The sequence below is a fragment of the Schistocerca cancellata genome, chromosome 8 (genome assembly GCF_023864275.1).
Source record: "Schistocerca cancellata isolate TAMUIC-IGC-003103 chromosome 8, iqSchCanc2.1, whole genome shotgun sequence".
Classification (NCBI taxonomy): Eukaryota; Metazoa; Arthropoda; class Insecta; order Orthoptera; family Acrididae; genus Schistocerca; species Schistocerca cancellata.
This window is the reverse complement of record NC_064633.1, coordinates 51,946,416-51,970,865: the sequence shown is the minus strand read 5'-3', so window position 1 is coordinate 51,970,865 and position 24,450 is coordinate 51,946,416. Positions and strand designations below refer to the sequence as shown.

Sequence of the window (24,450 nt, the reverse complement as noted above, 5' to 3'; positions counted from 1 at the left end):
TAGACAGTTACGTCAATGTTCAAAATTGTCAGTATGGGGCGCCAGAGAACCCACATGAACTACACCAAAGACCTCTCCACAGTTTAAAAGTAACAGCGAGGTGCTGAATTTCCAAGATGAGGATTGTTGGGCCCTATTTTTTTTTTTTTTTTTTGAAGAGGAAGGAACTGCAGTTACTGTGACATCAGTGCGCTACGTTTAAATGTTAAACAACTTTCTTCGTCCAGAACTTGAAAGGCGTCAAGTGACCATGAGAGAAACATTGTTTCAGCAGGACGGTGCCACAGCTGACACGGCGAGAGCATCCATGGAAGTGGTTTGACAAATGTTCCCAGGTCATGTTAGTTCGAGATATGGTGATGTTTACTGGCTCCCTCGCTCACTCTATTTCTCGATACGCAACTTTTTTTTGTGGGGAAGTTTAAAATCAAAAGTCTACATGAACAAGCCTCGCACAACCGGTGACCTAAAGAATTCCATTGGTCAGGAAATTGAAGCCGTGCCGAATGAAATTTTGGAGAGAGCCATGCGTAACTTTCGGGGGAAGATCCAAATTTGTATCCAGCAAGAAGGGCGTTATCTCCAAGACATTATTTTTCGAACCTAATTAAAGTATGTATATTTCAAAACTGCATTAAAAATCTATCACTTAATGTTTCTTTTTATTATTTTTATCGAACCATGTCCCAGTCATTCAATAGTGAAAAACATACGTTTCCTTTGCGCCACCCTGTGGATTCGGAAAAACCACCCTTATACGGCCTTAATTAGCGTGAAAAGCTTAGAGGATGTTGCAATTTGTGAACAACAAAAATTGATTAAATAAGAACAACAAAAAATGTTTGCAAGCCATATAGTGTAGGCGAGAAACGCACTGGGCGCGGAGCTACATGTATGTGGAAATGCGAGTGCACACGCTAAATTCAAGGAATAAAATTGCTGGCAGCATAAAATAAGCACATGAGAGAGAACGTACAGAGCTCAGTACCGAACATTTCAGCACCCTCAGTACCCTACAATGTAATCAAACAACGACCGATGTCAAGTTGATTAAAAGGTTCAGTCGTTACAGGATGTGAAGTTGGCGGTGGTTCGAGAATACCAACCGGCCGCTGTACCATCTAGCTGTATGTGGCGCTCTTCGAAGCCGAGTCCTTGCAGGTAGTGGTCAGACACGTCGTCACTCAGCTAAGAGGCAGACTCTTTGCAACATAGCAAGACAATATTTCTGTAACGGATTACTTCACCGGCCGCGGTGGTCTAGCGGTTCTGGCGCTGCAGTCCGGAACCGCGGGACTGCTACGGTCGCAGGTTCGAATCCTGCCTCGGGCATGGGTGTGTGTGATGTCCTTAGGTTAGTTAGGTTTAAGTAGTTCTAAAGTTCTAGGGGACTTATGACCTAAGATGTTGAGTCCCATAGTGCTCAGAGCCATTTGAACCATTTTGAACGGATTACTTCCTTACCACACATGTCACCTACTGGACGTAGAATGCTGAGTGAACTTGAATAAAACCGACAAACTGACCCATTGTACAATTTCAAACTCACCAGGCACTCTCTTATGGGTTCCTCTAATCCAAACTTGTCCCCGACTTGGCCTTTTTTGCAGGAAGAAATATATGAATATATTGAACCAGTCGAGGTCGGACATGGCTGTGATTGCTCGCCTTCGTTGGGGACATTTCTTAATTCTGGTGGCAATAAATGGGTCAACCCTAAATCGGCATCTACATCGTCTAGAGGAATACGTGCAATCGTGGACGAGGTGGATGTGGTCGTCATCATGTTTCCATAGGATAATTTCTCCAGGGTAGACTGATGCGATAGAATCAATTCGTCTACTAAATTCATCAACCTCGTCCGGTCCTCTGATGACAATGACATCAGTGTAATACCATCGTTCTGAGATTTCAGATATTCGCAAAAGTTCTGGCAACCAAACGATAATTGTGAACAGGAATCTTCGAAGTTCGTCAAACAATTCAAAATGGTGAATATGTATGTCCCTAAGGGTCCATCGGTTGCTCCCAACTGGCAGTGTAATCTCGTAGCAATCCAAATGAAGATTTTCAGCGTTGGATTCGTCACGTGTGCTTGAACCAGCTTGAAGATGGACTGGAAGATGTCGGCCAGGGTCTCCATTACAGCTCTGCAAGTAACATATCAGCCAAATCAGCATCGTCTTCTTCTGAATCAGATACTTGGCTTAACGAGCCACCACAACGTACACTCCTGAATAATGGACTATTTGCACAGAACATGCACCAATGGCTATATTGCTTAATATGTGGCGGATAAGTTACACCATATGAAAAATATGGTGCCTTGGTTACCATATTAATTTTCATATCAATTAGAAGTCGTTGTAGTTGCTGGTTTTGCCATGAATCTGATAATTTGTATAAGCAATTCTCACAAATGGTATATACGAATTGTTTATAAGTAACTTCATAAAAATACATTTTAATTTTAAATCTACTTTGCCAGAATGCAGTAACATAAAAAAAAGACATTGTAATCAAAGCGAGTGTTTGCCACGGAACTGGAATTCCCGCTCTTATTTTTGAAGAAGCTTCTATTGCGTCATTTACTATTTCATTAATCATGGGAACATTTTCACTTCTATCAAATATATAACATTCTGGCAGTCTATATGAATTTAACATGAAATTGAATTTTGAATAACGGAATACCAGTAAAATATCATTTCGTATAGTTTGTGGTAACTCTAATTGATAAACATCTAAGGCATTTTGAAGTCTTCCACAAACGGCAATTCGTGCAAGTTTGTACAAAGTGACCATTATACAGAAATGTACTTACTGTTTGTGGCAGCTCGTCACAGACAATAGACGTTCTCGAAGTGGATTCAGAGGACATACTGTGAAGACAACAATTTCATGCCCTTATATACTGAATCTTTTATATACATTACGTTATCGAACAGCACGTGTCGGGCAACCTTTTGCTGGCGTGGGTGCTTGCTCAGATAATTGTCCTAAAAGGACAAATTATCTCGGCGGGACAGTGACGCCGCCATCGCGACCTTGGGGGGGGGGGGGCTTTTTTTTTATCAGTTGCTGACCCTCATGAATCGAAACATGACGCGCGTCGTTTCATGATTCGAGGGTCAGCAACTGTGAGTGGGAATGGGGAAAAAAATGTCCTATGAACATGTGTCCGGAAAATTGATCGTTGTCACAGTAGATGGCGCTGACGAACGAAAGTTCCTCTGACCGCATGCTGTGTGTTCCTCGTGTGTTGCAGGCTGTGTGGTTGACGCAGCGTGCTGTAAGCAGCTGAACGGTCCGGTATTCGCGTCGGAAACAAGTCGAGATAGTGTTTGTGTACGACCAAGCAGATGGAAACGGTCGAGAGGCAGAATCCGGTCCTCCAAATCTGGTGTACGCACAGCCCGCCGCCTCCCTGCACGTTCGTCTGTCTGAAAGGACGCACGATCACACGCACGCCCAAAAAGGGTTAGAAATATTGTGTGATGTGGTTGATGTCTGTGGGGGTACTTGTTTTGATATAGCCGTGCTGCCTCTCGACCGTTTCCATCTGCTCGGCCGTACACAAACATCACCTCGACTTGAAACTTGTTCGCAGGAGAGCTTCTGTGAAGTTTGGAAGGTAGGAGACGAGGTACTGGCGGAATTAAAGCTGTGAGGACGGGGCGTGAGTCGTGCTTGGGTAGATCAGTTGGTAGAGCACTTGCCCGTGGAAGGCAAAGGTCCCGAGTTCGAGACTCGGTCCGGCACACAGTTTTAATCTGCCAGGAAGTTTCATATCAGCGCACACTCCGCTGTAGAGTGGAAATTTCATTCTATCACCTCGACTTGCTTCCGACGCGAATACTGGACCATTCTGCTGCTTGCTTACAGTCGCTATGGAGCGTTGGAACATAGAGCAACGTGTGTTCGTTGTCGAGCAGTACTTTAGAAACAATGATTCTGTAGTCACAGTGCAATGTCTTTTCTGTCAAAATTTTAGGGTAGGAAGTCGAGGTGTTGCGCCTGATCGAAATACTGCAACACACAAGGGACACCCGGCACCTGGTCAGAGTACCTTTCATTCGTCAGCGGCATCTGCCGTGACAACGATGCGTTTGCGGACACATGTTAATAGGACTTTTTCTAATCCATTTCCTGACAGGAATCGGTCCCTGCAGTAAGTCGGTTTTATTAATGTTCACCCTGAACTGATTGATTGAAGTCAATCTCCAGCTGATTCCTGGCAGACTGAAGCAGTAAGTACCAATGAACTAAGGACCCTGATGAAAGTTAATTGGCAAAAAAAATTCAACTGAAAATTCCATGGCTGCGGTGTTGTGGCCTATGTAATTTCTGAGTAAAAAGATTCTAAAATATTGAGAGACTTTAGGGCGCGTCGTACACCTCTTCAGACTTGTTCAGCGTTGAGCGTTTCGGTCCCTCTGTTCGGAAACCAGAGGAATCCTGAAGAAGATCCCACCAGGGAGGTTGGAACCTCCAAGATTGAAGAAGTTTTTAGAAGAATATGACGGTGACTATTTAACGCGTAGTAATCAGATAGCCTTGCCAGGGGAAATAATGTATTGTCGATGGCATCACTACACAAAACTCTAAGCCGGCCAGTGTGGCCGAGCGGTTCTAGGCGCTACAGTCTGGAACCGCGCGACCGCTACGGTCGCAGGTTCGAATCCTGCCTCGGGCATGGATGTGTGTGATGGTCCTTAGGTTAGTTAGGTTTAAGCAGTTCTAGCGGACTGATGACCTCAGAAGTTAAGTCCCATAGTGCTCAGAGCCATTTGAACCATTTGGACAAAACTCTAACATTATTCGTAAGGCCGGCCGAAGTGGCCGTGCGGTTAAAGGCGCTGCAGTCTGGAACCGCAAGACCGCTACGGTCGCAGGTTCGAATCCTGCCTCGGGCATGGATGTTTGTGGTGTCCTTAGGTTAGTTAGGTTTAAGTAGTTCTAAGTTCTAGGGGACTAATGACCTCAGCAGTTGAGTGCCATAGTGCTCAGAGCCATTTTTATTCGTAAAAAGTTCGCTCACACATTGGACAGATGTAAGAAAAAATGTCAGAACACATTTTAACGACTCGGAATATTTTTACTGTCAATGAGAACTGTGGTGTCACCGCCAGACACCACACTTGCTAGGTGGTAGCTTTAAATCGGCCGCGGTCCATTAGTACATGTCGGACCCGCGTGTCGCCACTGTCAGTGATCGCAGACCGAGCGCCACCACACGGCAGGTCTAGAGAGGCGGACTAGCACTCGCCCCAGTTGTACGACGACTTTGCTAGCGACTACACTGACGAAGCCTTTCTCTCATTAGCCGAGAGATAGTTAGAATAGCCTTCAGCTAAGTCCATGGCTACGACCTAGCAAGGCGCCATTAACCATTTCTAGATAGTCTCACTTGTATCATCAAGAATGCTGTATACAAAGGATGGATTAAATTTAAGTATTCCAGCAGCTACGTACTTTTCTTTATAGCATTCATTACGTATCCTGTTTCAGACCTAACGCCAGCCGGCGTGTGTAAACGCGTGCCTTTCGGTTACCCGTCGCTGTGGACTGGCTGTCTTGTCAGTCCACTACAAGAACAGGCACGAAAGCTTTCGGACTCGGATTACAGATTGTCTGCTCTACATGCCCGCCGTCGCACAGGGCAGTTAATCCGCCGTGCAGCTCATAATGTCACGTGTACACCTACATCTTGACCTGTGACGCTGTGTACCGCATTGCCGGCTGCCGCATTCAGAGGTCGGTCGCGCGGGCTCAGCGCGCGGTGCGGCGCCAGTCACCATTAGACTGCAGATCCTCGCGCAGCTCCGAGGCAAAGTTCGCAGTGGTGGAGCCCGCCCGGCCGAGGTCATCCCCCACCACGCGGCGGCCACTACAAGGCAGCGGGCCCCGGGCCTGCCAGCGCGCCGCGCAACACGCTTCTCGGTTGTTCGCCACCGCGGAGCGACCGCGTCTCGTCATGCCGGGGTCTCCAGCTACGAGCGCCGCAACCGTGTCAGAGGATGGGGTCATCCGCGGTCCGAAGCGGCACTTCCAGCTTCCCGAAGAGAGCCTCGGCCGTGTGCTTCTTCGGAAGATGATCGGCTACGGAGACGCCGTTGCGCAGGTCAGTGACTCGAATGCCGGACATTTGCCACGCCGGACATTTACCACACTTGCCCCTCCGCCAGGTAGCGATCCCTCAGGTAAGGCCGGTATTACACTATCAAATTTCTTTGTCCAATATCTTTGTCAAAGATATTTGATAGTGTAATAGGGACTTTGTCAAATGTCGTCCAATATTTGATCAAATCTAGGGCCTCGCTGTATATTTGATCAAAGAAACCGCTTGTCTTCTGTTCACTGTAATGTGACATGTTACCATATGGAGCGCTAGCATCGCTGCAGCGTTCTGTCGTCTGTAGTGTTTTTATAACCATTGCCGGTAAATACAATTGGTGTGTGCCGACAACTACAAAATTAATAAAGATGTCTGAAGCTGATGAGGCGCTTTACAACGTGAGGCACCCTGAATACAAAAATCGATTAAGAAGATTGGAGACCTGACCAGAACTGACCTGACCTAACCTAACCTAATCTAACCCTCTCCTGTAGCAAGGAATCGGAGTGTTACAGCGAGCCTGTCTTCTGAAGATTTAGCAGTTCTTAAGTGAATATTGTGCTTTGTGATATGAGGATACACTTCATTGAGCACATACAGAAATGTATGCTCATCCATTCTTAAGTAATTGATGTACGACATGACGTCTTCCACTGTAAGCTCACGTAACAAGTTTTGTTGAATGCTTTTATCGTGTCGTCGTAAAACCCACGGCTTCACCCAGATTAGATTAGTTTTTCGTTCCATAGATCCGTTCTGAGGAGATCCTCGTGGATGTGGAACATGTCGATTTTTTTTAAGCTGAAATAACAATACTAATAGTATGAATAAATACAATACACCATTTGTTTCTATTAAAAATTTCGTCAATGGAGTAGAAGGAGTTGGCTAGTAGTAAGTTTTTCAGGCTCCTTTTAAACTGATCTTTATTTCTAACTAAATTTTTTATGTTTCCTGGCAAATTATTGAAGATGAGTGTTCCTGAGTAGTGGACCCCTTTTTGAACTATAGTAAGTGCTTTTAAGTCCTTGTGCAGATCATGTTTGAACTGAGTTGTTTGTTGGAAAAAGAGATAATTATTTACGACAAATTTCATTAAGAAGTAAATATACTGAGAGGCAGTAGTTAGTATATCCAGTTCTTTGAAGAGGTTTCTGTAGGACGTCCGTGAATTTACTCCACAAATAATACGTATTACACGCTTTTGGACTCTGAAAACTTTTGTTTGACTTCAAGATTTACCCCAAAATAATATCCCATATGACATTATGGAATGAAAGTAGGCAAAGTATGCAAGCTTTTTCATTTTTATGTTGCCTATGTCTGCTAACACTCGAATTGCAAATACAGATTTGTTAAGGCCTTTCTGCAGTTCTGTGGTGTGCTCCTCCCAACTGAATTTATTATCAAGTTGTAATCCCAGGACTTTAAGACTGTCAACCTCGTATGTATGGTTCCATTTTTCCCCCACTTCTTTTCCGCATGTGCACACAATGCAATTGGGGTACGTACAACTGCTGCGGTTAATAACAAGTTGTTGTCAGCCATCTTGAACTTTGACGAAAAATTTGATGACAGTGTAATACACCTTCTAGCGCTACGTCAAAGATCTTTGTCAAATATATTGGACGGAATATTGGATCACATCTTTGATCAATTCTTTGACAAAGAAATTTGATAGTGTAATACCGGCCTAAGGGATGCCCTTCCTCGTACTTCTTCAGTCCGCTTTCAAACCGCCGTCTCCACATCTTACTCGATACAACCAGTACGTAAGGGACTTTCTTCTTCGACATCTTGGCGAAATACAGAGCTTCTTTTCCGAAATCGAAATATTTATATCTTTTGGGAAAAGAAAGCCATTCCGACGGCTATGTCAGTATGTAATTAGTTCTGCCAAGTATAAATATAGATCTCTCTGTTTGTACGGTAGCTTCCTTTCACGCTTACTGATTGCGATAGAAACAGTCCATCGCCATGGGAGCAACAAGAAGGGAACGCTGTAAACAGAATGCGAATGTACGCTAATCATTTCTTTTTGATCGCTGCATTTGTGCCTACTTTAATTACTACAACTGCATGCCCAAAAGACAATAAGGAAAGAAGAAATGGGTATGTGAATGTTTGAAAAGAAGAACAACATACTCCATATTAATTTACTCTCTAAAATCCGATATCCCTTCCGGCGAAACATTAGTTAATAAAGTGTAGCGGGGCAATGTTCAAAACATGACTGAAAGTACGTTCATAAACAAAGAACATCTATGACTGACATGTCATCTAAAGTCGACGTACAATTTTAAAATGTTAGAAATAAGGAAATGAAGTAATACAGAATGCTGTGCTTGTACCGTGCATTGTTGTTCTACATTCTTTAGTTCTGGTATTTACAGGGTCACAGAGAAAGCATCCTAGGTTTTGGAGGGAAAAGCCGTAATTGTAATGTTCTCCACTACAACAGAAACAAGAAGCACAACTTAAGGAAAATAATGTAATGTGTGTTCCAGCTCACAAGCGACATTGAAGCAGGTAGTTCCTGTGACTTAGTATGGACAAGGTTAAATTCGACAACCGCAATAAATTAATAACTGGCTCCTTTTACCGACCCCCGGTCTCAGACGAAACAGTTGCTCAACCTTTCAAAGAAAACTCGAGTCTCGTCGCAAATAGGTACCCTAGTCATACAATTATAGTTGGCAGTGACTTCAATCTACCTTCCGTATGTTGACAAAAATACATTTTCAAACCCTACTGTAGATAGAAAACAACTTCCATAATTGTTCTAAATGGTTTTTATAAAATTATTTTGAACAATTAGTTCACGAGGCCATTCAAATTGTAAATAGTCCTGAGCACCACGATGGGTACAGGAATTAGTGAACACACAGTCGTAGCGAGGCTCGATTCCGTAACAAAGAAATTCACCAAAAGTAAACGCGAAATATATATTTATAAAAGCAACTAAAAATTCAGTTGACGTCTTTCTAAGAGACAGTCTCAAATCCTTCCAAATTATGTAAGTGAAGACCATATGTGGCTTAAGATCAGCCCGCATCTCGTGGTCGTGCGGTAGCGTTCTCGCTTCCCACGTCCGGGTTCCCGGGTTCGATTCCCGGCGGGGTCAGGGATTTTATCTGCCTCGTGATGGCTGGGTGTTGTGTGCTGTCCTTAGGTTAGTTACGTTTAAGTAGTTCTAAGTTCTAGGGGACTGATGACCGTAGCAGTTAAGTCCCATAGTGCTCAGAGCCATTTTTGCTTAAGTTCAAAGAAATAGTATCAACAGCACTCGAGAGATTCATATCAAGCAAATTAATATCGGACGGAACTGATCCCCCATGGTACACAAAACACGACAGAAAGCTGCTGCAGGAGCACCGAAAAAGGCACGTATAATTTAGACGAGCGCAAAATCTCAAAGATTGGCGAAGGTTTACTGTGGCTTGAAATTTGGTGCGGATTTCAATGCGAGATGCATTTAATAGTTTCCACAACGAAAGTCTCTCTAGAAATGTGGCGAGAAAATCGAAAGAGATTCTGGTCCTCTGTTAAGTAAACCAGCGGCAAAGCTCAGTAAGTACCCCTTTACTGCGCGACAGCGATGAGGATGAGGCTGAGGAGGGGGAGACAAGGGACCCAACCCTTCGGAGCAGGTAAAATCGTGGTACATGTCCGCACACCCAGTGACTCCGTTGGCTACTATCCCTGGGTGAGCCCCACTTTGCTAGTACTCGTGAAGCTTCATTTATCTGTACAGCGATGTTAATCTAGCTTCCACGTGGAGTACGAATACATTCTGACATTCAGTTAATGACATCTGTTACATCCAGAGCGTAGTGTCTGTCATCGATCCGCATTATGTTCGTAGCCGTTATCACCCTATGGTGTTTTCACTGCGTAACAATCTTGATTTAAAACCCGGAAAAACCTCTATTTTGCAGCATCCCGTTTTATTTCCTAGATTCAATTGTACGTCCCTGAACTAGGATGAATTTTTCTAACACAGCTTCGTTGTTACAGTGTGTCCAGCGATACATTATCAACCCGCTCGGTATTATCTTAGCGCCGGCCGCAGCTATTAAATCTCGGCCGGCCGGTGTGGCCGTGCGGTTCAAGGCGCTACAGTCTGGAACCGCGAGACCGTTACGGTCGCAGGTTCGAATGCTGCCTCGGGCATGGATGTGTGTGATGCCCTTAGATTATTTAGGTTTAAGTAGTTCTAAGTTCTAGGCGACTGATGACCTCTGAAGTTGAGTCTCAGTGCTCAGAGCCATTTGAACCATTTGCATATTATCTTAGCCGTGGAGCAACTGGCAGAACATTTTACGGTATCAGCGTATGGGCGTCGTGTAAATCGCTGTCAAAACCTAATCGATTTCCAATACTTCCATTCCAACCATGTAATAAATAGTCCAAGGAATTTGTAATTAGTAACATCGAGTCATAATTAATATTATATGCACTTCTAACAGAAATTACCGTTAAAATTTGATATTTCCTAATTTCAGGTGTAAGGCTTGCACGTGGTGTCACAAATGGCTCTGAGCACTATGGGACTTAACAACTGAGGTCATCAGTCCCCTAGAACTTAGAACTACGTAAACCTAACCAACCTAAGGACACCACATACATCCATGCCCGAGGCAGGATTCAAACCTGCGACCGTAGCAGGTCCGGACTGAAGCGCCTAGAACCGCTCGGTCACTGCGGCCGGCACGTGGTGTCCTCTTGCAAGATTCTCTCTTAGTAGTTTCGAGGCTCTTGCATAAGTGCAGCACTCATATCTAGAAGTGTATCTAATGTAATGCAAATATTTTTTGAGAGCATTCTCCAAATTACGTAAGGGTTGTTTACTATCGTGAGTAAGTGACAGTATCACGGGTGTTCACATAGAGACTGAAAAGATAAATGTAGTAAACAATAAAAAAGGGAAAGTGATTTACAGCTAAGATTGCAAGTGATGTTATGCTGCAAGTAAGAGTAGAAATCGTGAACGTTTGCTGACGCTTTACGTTACCGTAAACGATTTCCAAAATTATTTCTATGACTGTGTACGGTTTAACAACTCGAAACATGTGTTGTCTTTCAAAGGTCAACAGCTTTTCGAATATCGGCAAGGAAAGAACTTTGATGTATAACAGGAAATTATTTGAAAGTCGCAGCTGATTGTCACCGTAAATGCCGTTTTGTGCAAAATTTAAGCGGAAGTTTTCAAGGAACTAGTGGCAGACAGAAACAGACAATTTAGACCTTCTTCTGGCAAACTGTTACGTTCCACGCTATTTCTGCGCTGAGGGACACTTCTGTTTTTTTCGGGAGAACTAAAGTACTTCACAGTATTCACCTAAAAGGAAACTGCCTCACGTATTCGCATTTCTGTCATATTGGCTTTACTACATGAATCTTCTTCATTTAAATGTATGAATCTGTGCTGAATGAATGAGAAGATGAAACTTCTACGTTATTTGATTCTGAAACAGCTGAGTAAAACTGAACGTACTGAGCCCACTTTCTCTTTACTTTTTCTTATCATGTCAACACTGACCCACAATATTCTAGCGCAACGCAATCTGACTGCTCAAACAAAATTACAACCTGACTTCAAATAATTAATAGAAAAGAATGGCCCTGAATAAGAAGCAATCCTGACAATGACCTATACATTTCATTAAGCACTTACCTCATAAAAATCTTCATTACGCGAACTACTGCAATACAGCGAGCGTCAATACTGCCAGCTAAATAAAAGATTCTAAGTATTAAAGCCACTAACTACTAATAGGCATGCGGTTAGCAAAGGAAAAATTTTGTTGCAAACCATATAATGTATTTTTTACCTTAATAATGTGACATCCAGTTCAAACACGGATATAAGTCGTCATTGACATCCAGTACAAAGATATATAATCATGAATAATTTTCAATCTCCAAGTCGGATACTTCCAGGTCGTTAGCCTACGCTAACACTTCAGATCTCTACCCTCCATCAGTGCTAACTTCTCACATTTAACATCCATCACTGTTGGCTGTTCACCTCCAACTGCCCAACATCCCATCCCTGCTGGCGACTGACTTCCAACTGCCCAACACTACTGGCGATTAACTTCCAACAACGAGTGTAACCAGCCACAGAGTCTCTTACAAGGAAAGCGGTCAGAGATCCAATGCAAAGCGCTACACAGCGCTGCCAACACAGAAGCAGCCCACTTACATACTTAACTGAAATGGATGGAAGGCATTTAGAACTACTAGGCAAAGCTCTTAAAATATATTACATATGTGTTGTGTGTGTTCTTTCGGACGTATCCGTATGAATGAAGACATAAAGGAATTAATGACATTTTTAATTGCTAGTTCGCATTGATCTTCAACAGTGGGGAAAATTGAAAATTTGTGCCTGACTGAGATTCGAAACCGGTTCTCCTGCACACAAGCAGATGCTCTGACCACAGAGCCATCGTTTTCTTTTCTTCATTAAGAGACAGAAAATGCTTGTAAAGGCGGGAAAGAACGGACACAGTCGGCTAGCTTCTGGCTGGGAGGAGACGAGACGAGGAAGGCAGCGGTCGAACCCCGAGCACGAGGCCTGGCCACGATACCCGCCCCCGCCTATCGCTATGCCCATCCCTCACACGGTACTGGCGTTTTTTTCAAGAAAATACTTTTTCATTTTTTAGTTTTTTTGCTTTTTTAATCCTTACAGCTTGCTACATAAAAAAAGAAATAAAATCGGAGTTCACCCCACATGGCTTCCGACACTTCAAAAAGGAAAAAAAATCTTTTCTAGGTTTTGCCTGCAACAATTTTTTCGTTCATTTTCTTTTTATTAATTAAAGAAGGAAAAAAGATAAATAGGGCCACAACAATGAGATAAACTATGTAACAATACTGCTGAACGGGATGCTAACGAGAATTCCGCGAGGAACGGTTACTCGATCGATACCTTGACGGCGAAATATAAGGTTCAACTTATTGGAGAATAAATCGCAATACCGTGGCAGGCGCAAACGCTTCCAGTATGCAGTGGATATCTATTGGTGGAAGGCTAGTGGGTGCCTATCGCCCAATGCATCAACGCTGTGATAAACATAGTGGCTTAATTACCGTGCAATGGTATTTGACTTTGCTCTCGGAAAGTAGGAGCCGAGCGGTCTAGGGCGCTGCAGTCGTGGACTGTGCGGCTGGTCCCGGCGGAGGTTCGAGTCCTCCCTCGGGCATGGGTGTGGGTGTGTTTGTCCTTAGGATAATTTAGGTTAAGTAGTGTGTAAGCTTAGGGACTGATGACCTTAGCAGTTAAGTCCCATAAGATTTCACACCAATTTGAACTCGGAAAGTAGGATGAGTCTAGACGCAGTGGGATATCAGCCGAAAAGGCAGTCTCAGAGGATCGAGCTAGAAACGCTAATTGTTCTTTAAGGCAGTGACATCCCGCTTCGTGACCGTGACATGTGGTAGCATGTCTACGGCGGGACAGTTACTACACTGATCTGTAATCCTAAGTCCAACAGGAAATAGGCGCTCATCGTTGCTCAGTAGGTTGTGTACCACGTGATACGACGAGTACGCCACAGCCATTGGTAAAGCACCAAGGCTAAGATGAAACCGTACCGTCTTCACAGAACTTTGCGGTTAAGCCCGTTCAACCGTCGCCGTACAGTCAATCCCTCTCGAGCGCTTTAACAAAAGTGTGGCAGTGAGATGCTGCCTCTGAAGAATATTAGCCCCCAAATAACCGACGGTGATATAAAATTCGCTGTCACGTTTTAACTGGAAATTCGACAGGCGGATCAACACCTCTTTTGAACGCGCAACCGCCTCTTATGGTAGTCGAAAAACGTGATGCTTCGATAGAAAAAAAGGACTAGACATTTGTTTTAGTTTCCTAGCCATCATCGCGGGAAGGGAAAAGATCTGAAATATGTGATACTCTTTTCAGAAGACGTAGGTATCCAGAGTCACACCTTTCTGGAGCAGGTTAAGGGAACGCCGTTCACGTTCGAGGATTATTCCTTGTATCATCACCGAAGCCAACTTCCAATTCAGTGTTGCCATTTGGAGTGTAAAACGATCAATTATGACCCCCAAAGATTTATGCCTATCGACCGCCGTCACTTACGAAATGACAACATTATCAAAACCCCGTAATTTCACCAATCGACATTTGCCTTCGTTGATGTGGGCACTAGATACAAGGCAATATACGTCCAGCGAAACCTCGAGCAATGGAATCTCAGCGGGAGAACGGAGTAACACCATCGAATCATCGGCATGTGCGCCACCGGAATCGTCTTGCCCGAGAGTTTCCATCATTGTAACTGAGGGACGGTTCTTCGAAGGTGGGGTTCAAGCGATTGAACAAAGCCGGCCGGGGTGGCCGAACGGTTCTAGGCGCTACAGTCTGGAACCGCGCGACCACTACAGTCGCAGGTTCGAATCCTGCCTCGGGCATGGATGTGTGATGTACTTAGGTTAATTTGGTTTAAGTAGTTGTAAGTTATATGGGACTGATGACCTCATCTGTTAAGTCCCATAGTGCTCAGAGCCATTTTTGATTGAACAAATAATAATACTGAAAGCGGCCTTGCCGACATTCTGCTAACGGGGTCAGAACAGTACGACCAGGAATAGAACTTTGACGCCGGCCGCGGTGGTCTCGCGGTTCTAGGCGCGCAGTCCGGAACCGTGCGACTGCTACGGTCGCAGGTTCGAATCCTGCCTCGGGCATGGATGTGTGTGATGTCCTTAGGTTAGTTAGGTTTAAGTAGTTCTAAGTTCTAGGGGACTGATGACCACAGCAGTTGAGTCCCATAGGGCTCAGAGCCATTTGAACCATTTAGAACTTTGACGATCAGCAACAACGTTCCCCCTCGACGCAGACAGCCGGCTGTTCACCGCCCTCGCCAGCCTTCTAATCAAAATTTAATAAGGTGATCAGTTGCTGCCTGGCCAGAACTTTTAGCAATTAACACAATTTTGCAGCTTTATGTGACTCAGGCACAAACACTCCTCTCAACATTTCGTTGAAAAACAATTTAAATGTAATACCCAAGAAAGGCGAAAAGGGCACATAAAACTCCTTCGGCAGACCCCCCCCAGGGGGTCCACAACTCTTTTGTGGATACGTGCGTAGCGAGCACGGGACCCCAAGCTAATGTGGCCCTCCTTCATTTCCGGGCTGCATACCTTCCCTTTCCTCATCCTTCCCCCTCCCCCCTCTTCGCCCCCCCCCCTCACCTCTGGCTCTTTCCTTCCCTTTCTCCCCCTCTGGGAGTATGGTTTGTGCCTACGTCCGGAGACAGACGCTCTAAACTATTACAAATTCCTTGCTTTCTATACTTGTAAGTCTTCGTCCTTCCTCTGTCCTTCTCTTTTCCTTCCCGCTTCTCTCTGCACTTTTCTCTGCTGCGGCGTTTGAGACCCCTCTTCTTTCCTTTCCCTTTCTCTTTTTTCGTCCCTGTGCGTGTCTGAAGGCCGACCCACGCACTTCCATGCGTAGACGGTGACGGGGTAACGCGTAATTCCCCGCCCCGGGTAGACAGGTAGGACACGTACGTACCCCCTGGTAACGGCCAGGCCCAGGGAGGGGTGATTACCTGAGCTGATACCTTCCGAAAGTGCCGATTGGTCCCTCCGTCCGTTTGTCGGGAGGTGTGACCTGAGGTGTAAACAATCACCTAAGGCGGGAGTGCCCTCAGTGTGGGCCCCCACAAGGGAGGAGCGCGCCATCGGAGACGCCGGTAATATGGGGGATTCTTCCGCAATGGTTTCCTCACCTTCCACTATGTCTGCTCACAAACGTAAGTATACTGAGTCTCAGCCACAGACAGTTCTTCCATCGTTGTCACAGTTCCTTGTTGTTTCTCGGTCTGACGAAGGTCACCTCCACGGCCAACCCTTTCATTATTCAGAAAGGTGTCGACGCAATTGCAGGTCCTGTAAAGTCTTGTTCCAGATTACAGAATGGCACCCTGTTGTTAGAAACAGTCAGTGCCCTCCAGGCACAAAAATTGCTGCATACTTCTCTGCTCCACACCTTCCCTGTCCAGGTGGAACCGCACCGTACCTTAAATTCCTTGCGTGGAGTCGTTTATACATGCTCCCTCGATGGTTTGTCTGACGAAGAAATTCAGCACTACCTTTCTGACCAGGGCGTAACGGCTGTTCATAGAGTTATGAAAAGGGTTGACACGAACATCATTCCAACCCGCACTATCTTCTTGACATTTGACACAGTTCAGCTCCCATCGAAAATCAAAGCAGGCTATGAGATAATTTCCGTTCGCCCTTATGTCCCAAACCCTATGTGTTGCTATCGGTGTCAGCGGTTCAATCACACCAGCCAGTCCTGTTCCAATCCGGCCAAATGTGTTACGTGTGGCAAGGATGCCCATGAGGGTCCACCTCCATCCCCTCGCTGCATCAACTGTATGGGTGACCACGCTGCTTCCTCTCGAGATTGCCCCGTTTTTAAGGACGAAAAGCTCATCCAGGAAATAAGAGTGAAGGAAAAGGTGTCGACCTTTGCTGCTCGAAAATTATTCGCCAGTCGCAAGCCCACCGTGCCTCAGACAGGAAAATACAGCACTGTCCTTGCTTCTCCTCGGCCAACAAAGGAGGCGGCCACGCAGACTTGCGACCTCACCTTTAGTGCCACGGTCTTCAGATTGGCCAGCGCAAAGATCGCTCGTTCAACCTCACCACTTTCGCCTGCCCACTCTATGGCTCACCCTTCGTCGGGTTCTGCTAAATCTCGAGCCCAAAAGTCAGACGCCAAGTCTTCGAAAAAAGAGCATACTCGTGATGAGTTTTTACGTACCGCAACTTCACAACCATCGGTTCCTCCTTCATCTAAACATCATACTTCCAAGAAGGCTACAAAGAAACCCAGTTCCTCTCCTTCTCCGCCAAGGCGTGTCCCATCTACAGCACCACCTGGCGGAAATCGCCCTCGGCCGTCTTCTGTGTCGCCGAGGCGCACTGCTGGTGGCCGGCCAACCGGCCGATCGCTGGTGGCAGGGGCTGCTCCTGACCAACCTATGGATCAGGATCTTCTGCCTTCGGCTGAATGCCATTCCATGCTGTCGGTCGCAAGCTCTGAGCAGTCGTTGAGTTGACAGCACCCTTGGTCACATTCCTCCATTTTCTGTTCACCCTATGTCCATTATCCACTGGAATCTCCGCGGCATTCGAGCCAATCGGGATGAATTGTCGGTCCTCTTACGATCCTACTCGCCGGTCATCTTCTGTCTTCAGGAAACAAAGCTGCGTCCCCATGACCGCTTTGTTCTCCCTCATTTTCAGTCCATCCGATATGACCTCCCCTCTGTTGAAGGCACTCCAGCCCATGGAGGACTCATCATTCTACTCCATGATACTCTCCATTATCACCCAATCCCCTTAAGCAGTTCCTTCTAAGCTGTCGCTGTCCGTCTTTCCCTTTCTGGATACACGTTCTCTCTTTGTACTGTATACATTCCATCATCCACACCAATGGCACGAGCTGATCTCCTTCATCTTCTTGGTCAGCTTCCACCCCCCCCTATTTGCTGGTTGGGGACTTCAATGCCCACCACCCGCTTTGGGGATCTCCACATCCTTGTCCACCTGGCTCTCTATTGCTAGACGTCTTCCACCAAGCGGATCTAGTTTGCCTCAACACTGGGGTCCCCACATTTTTGTCTGCCTCCACGACAAATTTATCTCATTTGGACCTTGCGGTCGGTACTGTTCCGCTAGCTCGGCGCTTCGAATGGTTCGCCTTTGATGATACACACTCGAGTGACCACTTTCCATGTGTCCTTAGACTGCAGCCTCCACTGCCATATATGCGCTCGCGACGCTGGAAATTTGCCCAAGCCGATTGGACACTTTTTTCGTCTCTAGCGACATTCGATGACCGTCGCTTTCCCAGCGTCGACGATGAGGTCACACACATTACCGACGTTATTCTTACAGCTGCGGAACATTCAATACCACGCACCTCCGAATTGCCCCGGTGCCCCCCAGTTCCTTGGTGGAACGAGGCATGCCGTGACGCAATACGTGAGCGGCGACGTGCTCTTCGCATTTTCCGTCATCATCCTACTTTGGCCAACTGTATCCGCTATAAGCAGCTCCGTGCGCGATGCCGTCGCGTCATCCGCGATAGCAAGAAGGCAAGCTGGAAATTCTTTATTAGCTCATTTAACACCTTCACTCCCTCCTCGGAAGTTTGGAGTCGGCTTCGACGGTTCTCAGGCGCTCCTAGTTTCTCCCCGGTCTCTGGGCTCACTGTCGCGCATGATACATTAGTGGACCCCGTCGCAATTTCTAACTCGTTGGGTCAGCACTTTGCTGAGATTTCGAGCTCTTCAAATTACCCGCCAGCGTTTCTCCCGAAGAAACGTGCAGCAGAAGTGCGACATCTTGCTTTCTCCTCTCAAAATCACGAAAGCTACAATACTGTTTTCTCCATGCGGGAACTCCAACATGCCCTCTCTTCTTCTCGCTCCTCCGCCCCAGGACCGGATGGTATCCATGTCCAAATGTTGCTGCATTTATCAACCCATAGTCTGCGTTACCTCCTTCGCCTTTATAATCGAATTTGGACCGACAGTACCTTTCCCAGACGGTGGCGGGAAGCTATTGTCGTTCCCGTTCCGAAACCTGGAAAGGACAAACATCTCCCCTCTAGCTATCGCCCCATTTCTCTCACGAGTAGTGTCTGTAAGGTTTTGGAGCGTATGGTGAATTACCGTTTAGCTTGGTGGCTGGAATCCCGCAGTCTTTTAACACCAGCCCAATGCGGATTTCGGAAGCATCGTTCTGCAGTTGACCATCTTGTTGCTCTCTCCACTAATATCATGAACAATTTTCTCCGGAAACGCCAAACGGTAGCAATATTTTTTGATCTGGAGAGAGCATACGATACCTGTTGGAGGACAGGCATCCTCCGCACACTGTTCTCTTGGGGCTTTCGAGGCCGGCTGCCCCTTTTTCTTCGCGAATTTATGGCAGAGCGTACTTTTCGGGTGCGGGTGAACACTACTCTCTCCCGTACTTTCTCCCAAGAAAAAGGGGTACCCCAGGGATCCGTGCTGAGTGTTGTACTGTTTGCCATCGCCATAAATCCAATTATGGATTGTCTCCTTCCTGATGTCTCGGGCTCCCTCTTTGTGGACGATTTTGCGATCTACTACAGCTCTCAACGGACCAGCCTTCTTGAACGACGTCTTCAAGGATGTCTCGATCGCCTCCACTCGTGGAGCATCGAAACCGGCTTCCGTTTCTCACCCAGTAAGACCGTTTGTGTCAATTTTTGGCGACGTAAGGAGGCCGGCTGCCCCTTTTTCTTCGCGAATTTATGGCAGAGCGTACTTTTCGGGTGCGGGTGAACACTACTCTCTCCCGTACTTTCTCCCAAGAAAAAGGGGTACCCCAGGGATCCGTGCTGAGTGTTGTACTGTTTGCCATCGCCATAAATCCAATTATGGATTGTCTCCTTCCTGATGTCTCGGGCTCCCTCTTTGTGGACGATTTTGCGATCTACTACAGCTCTCAACGGACCAGCCTTCTTGAACGACGTCTTCAAGGATGTCTCGATCGCCTCCACTCGTGGAGCATCGAAACCGGCTTCCGTTTCTCACCCAGTAAGACCGTTTGTGTCAATTTTTGGCGACGTAAGGAATTTCTTCTGCCCTCCTTACATCTAGGTCCTGTCAACCTTCCGTTTTCAGATGTCGCTAAATTCTTGGGTCTTATGTTTGACAGAAAACTGTGCTGGTCCTCCCACGTTTCCTATCTTTCGGCTCGCTGTCTGCGATCGCTTAACACCCTCCGTGTCCTGAATGGTACCTCCTGGGGAGCGGACCGCGTGGTCCTTCTCCGCCTCTATCGCGCCTTAGTGCGCTCGAAATTGGATTATGGAAGCATAGTCTACTCCTCTGCTCGGCCGTCTATTCTTCGGCGTCTCGACTGTATCCACCACCGTGGATTACGTTTAGTGTCTGGAGCTTTTTACACTAGCCCTGTGGAAAGCCTTCATGCTGAGACTGCTGAACCTCCGCTGTCCAATCGGCGAGCAGTCCTCCTGAGTCGTTATACTAGCCATCTGTGTTCCATGCCTGCTAATCCAGCCCATGACCTTTTTTTCGACGCCTCCTTTGATGTAGGGTATGCAGGCCGCTCCTCCTCCCTACTACCCCCGGGAGTCCGCTTCCGTCAACTGCTCCATTCTCTTTCCTGCCGCTTTCCTAAAACCTTCTTGACAACTTGGGGTACAGCACCGCCTTGGCTCCGTCCCCGGATCTGCCTGCTCCGTGACCTTTGTCAATTTCCCAAGGATGGTACCCCTACACTTGTTTATCGTCGGGCATCTGCTGCTCTATGTGCAGAAATGACGGACGCCACATTTATTTACACCGACGGCTCGAAAACATCGTTAGGTGTAGGGAGTGCCTATATTGTTGGCGACACCCCAAATCGCTTTCGGCTTCCCAACCGGTGTTCGGTTTATACTGCGGAGCTTTACGCTGTTCTCCAGGTTGTCCACTACATCCGCCGCCATCAGCGGATACAGTACGTTATCTGCTCCGATTCTCTCAGCTCTCTCCTCAGTCTCCAAGCTCTTTACCCTGTGCACCCTGTGGTCCACCGGATTCAGGACTGTCTGCGCTTGCTCCACCTGGGGGGCATCTCGGTGGCGTTCCTCTGGCTCCCGGGACACGCTGGTATCTGTGGGAATGAGGCGGCCGATATAGCGGCCAAGGCTGCAGTCTCTCTTCCTCGGCCAGCTATTCAGTCGCTTCCCTTCACCGATCTACGGAGCGGTTTATGTCGCAAAGTTGCTCATTTATGGCATGCGCATTGGTCAACACTTTCCCGTAATAAATTGCGGGAAGTGAAAGCCCTTCCTTGCGCTTGGACCTCTTCCTCCCGAACGCGTCGTCGGGAGGAGGTAATTTTAGCTAGACTCCGGATAGGGCACTGTCTTTTTAGCCATCGACATCTTTCAAGCGGTGATCCTCCCCCACTCTGTCCCCACTGCTCTCAGCTGTGGACGGTAAGACACCTTTTAATTGAATGCCCCTATTTTAATCCGTTACGCTCCCGTCTACAGCTATCGTCTGATCTATCGTCGATTTTAGCAGAAGACACGCGCTCCGCCGACCGCGTTCTCCAGTTTCTTAGTGACAGTGAAATGACGTCAGTCATTTGAAGCTTTTTTTGGGGACAACCACCCCCTTTCTGTAGTGGATTTTTAAGCATTCCTTCTACTTTTAGTTTCTCCAGTTTTATGACTTTGTTCCCATTGCTGCTGGTTTTCAATTTCGGATTTTTACTGTCTTAAATCACGGGCTGGGCGCTAATGACCATAGAAGTTTGGCGCCCTAAAACCACAAAAAAAAAAAAAAAAAAAAAAAATCCTTCGGCAGACCATCCAACCCCGGCAACTTGCGAAAAGGCAATCTTACAATATGGTCATAGACACTGTTACTTTGAGAAGCTTCTAGAAATGGCAGCGTTATAAGGAGATGTAAGTCTATGATCTGGAGCCTGAACAAATCAGTCGGATGACGTGTAATGTGTTGCGAATACATAGAAAGAAAGACCCTTTATCATTTAGCTCCAATATAGCAGGTCAGCAATTGGAAGCAGTTAATTCTGTGAATTATCTGGGAGTAGGTATTAGGAGTGATTTAAAATGGAATGATCATATAAGGTTGATCGTCGGTAAAGCAAACAGCAGACTGAGATTCATTGGAAGAATCCTAAGGAAATGCAATGCGAAAACAAAGGCAGCAAATTACAGTACACTTGTTCGCCCACTGCTTGAATATTGCTCACCAGTGTGGGATCCGTACCAGATAGGGTTGATAGAAGAGATAGAGAAGATCCAACGGAGAGCAGCGCGCTTCGTTACAGGATCATTTAGTAATCGCGAAAGCGTTACGGAGATGATAGATAAACGCCAGTGGAAGACTTTGCAGGAGAGACGCTCAGTAGCTCGGTACGGGCTTTTGTTGAAGTTTCGAGAACATACGTTCTCCGAGGAAAGGAGGAGGAGGATATTGGTGTTTAACGTCCTGTCGACAACGAGGTCATTAGAAACGGAGCACAAGCTCGGATTAGGGAAGGATGGGGAAGGAAGGCGGCCGTGCCCTTTCAAAGGAACCATCCCGGAATTTGCCTGGAGTGATCTAGGGAAATCACGGAAAACCTAAATCAGGATGGCCGGACGCGGGATTGAACCGTCGTCCTCCCGAATGCGAGTCCAGTGTCTAACCACTGCGCCACCTCGCTCGGTGTCACCGAGGAGTCAAGCAGTATATTGCTCCCTCGTATATTTCGCGAAGAGACCATGAGGATAAAATCAGAGAGATTAGAGCCCACACAGAGGCATACCGACAATCTTTCTTTCCACGAACAATATGAGACTGGAATAGAAGGGAGAACCGATAGAGGTACTCAAAGTACCCTCCACCACACACCGTCGGGTGACTTGCGTAGTATGGATGCAGACAGGAGCAGGTACCTCATATAGCCCAACGTAGAAGTGATGTAGAGCATGCAACATATCCTTTTGTGCCGTCACAACATTGCCGTCGTCTTGAGAGGCGTGACACACACATGTCAACGACGAGCCCGATGTCGAATATAATGATATAAAGAAGTGAATTCACCTACTACCACGGAACGCGATTTGGATCGCATCCTTAACCCAGTTGACGCTGCTTCAACCGTAACAATTGCGTCTTTATGGCCTGACGTCCGCAACCCGTAGCGGAGCCTAATGCGCATTTTCGTAAAGATCACGTAAGAGAGAGAGAAGTAAAATTCTTGCGTCCTCCGCAATTCCAGCGCTCTATCAGCGCACAATCGTACCGACGATAGTCCGAGCCTCGGTTCTGCGAGTTCAACCCACCATTCCAAAATAGGGGGGCGTCGCCCAGTTGAACGGAGACAAGTCCCAGATCACCTGAGCGAGAGAGCGATCCGCCAAGTGCGCCACACTCAGCATCCGGGGCGATCGAAACTGTAATGTTTCACCGACTGTCGCGTGTGATTTCAGGCAGCAGTGTGTGCACAGCGGTCCGTGAATCTGGCGGGGATGACATCGACAGTCAAAATCCTATCACGCGTCCTATCAAACAAATTAAATCTACCAAACCTACTGCTAGAAATAGCAGTAAAATAGGTATATTTGATAACATTTGGATATTTACAGATCCAAACGTTTTGCAGTTTCAAGGAACGAACTAAATCTAGAAATTCCCGACAGAAATTACAGAAATTAAAATTAGATCGATCTACAGGACGCAACGCTCATTTACAATCGCCACCTGTCATAATATTCTGCGGACTTTTCCGACACCTCTTACTCATAGAATCCCGAACGGTCCGAATGCTCCCTGTGTCGGATGGTACATAAATAAAAATCAAGTTCAGGTGAGAAAAATACATCCTATCCCTCTACCATGATCGTGAAGTTAAATCCCACCGACGGAATGCCCTCCCTCAAAAACAAGGCAGCCCCCGTGACCGCCACATTAAACACAGAGCAAAAACCAAGGAGAAAAATAGCAATAAAATTGTACTTCATCCGCACAGGAACAGTAGATAAAGTGACGCAATGAATCGTGCCACAGATCCCATTCCATCCTAATAACATTCAAAGGAAGAAACATATAAGCTTGCAACAACAAGAACCGAAATTCAAGGTGCTGACCAACTGAATTATGTCATCAGTGAGTGTCAAGATCCACTGCCGAGTCTAGTGACGAGTCAGAGGGTAGGGGGATCCCACCCTCCATCCCTGGAATCTTCAGGTTTCTTCTTTTCAAAATCCACCGCCTTCTCTGGTTGGACGCGTTGTTTACAGCGACTACGAGGCAATACAAAAAATGGTTCAAATGGCTCTGAGCACTATGGGACTTAACTGCTGAGGTCATCAGTCCCCCAGAACTTAGAACTACTTAAACCTAACTAACCTAAGGACATAACACACATCCATGCCCGAGGCAGCGGTCGCACGGTTCCAGACTGTAGCTCCTAGAACCGCTCGGCCACTTCGGCCGGCAACGCAATACAGATCGGCAGTCGGGGACGTAGGCGACTCTTGAACATTAACAACAGTCGATGACAAACAAGGAGCCGCTGACGCCCTCTCCGTAGGATGGTATCCTTGCAATTAATATCGACTTACAAGAGAGGTGTCCTACACCACAAGATCTGGATCGACGTACATGATTTCATGACCACCAATATCCTCCACTGGACTAAAACAGTTGGTTGTTTCGACCGAGGTATATAAAAAAAAGGAGATATGCCATTCTGGTCCCTGACGAGTAAAAAAT

At 46.5% G+C, this 24,450-nt stretch overlaps 1 protein-coding gene across 1 annotated transcript in view; it reads left to right on the top strand.

Annotated features, from left to right (window-relative positions):
• Positions 1–5,877: 5,877 nt before the first annotated feature.
• The window catches only part of LOC126094427 (uncharacterized), a 304,150-nt gene continuing 285,577 nt past the window's right edge, over positions 5,878–24,450 (top strand). The window contains exon 1 of the mRNA XM_049908795.1: positions 5,878–6,124. Coding sequence (XP_049764752.1) covers positions 5,978–6,124 — 147 coding nt within the window. The 5' untranslated portion in view covers positions 5,878–5,977. The remainder of the gene's footprint in view (positions 6,125–24,450) is intronic.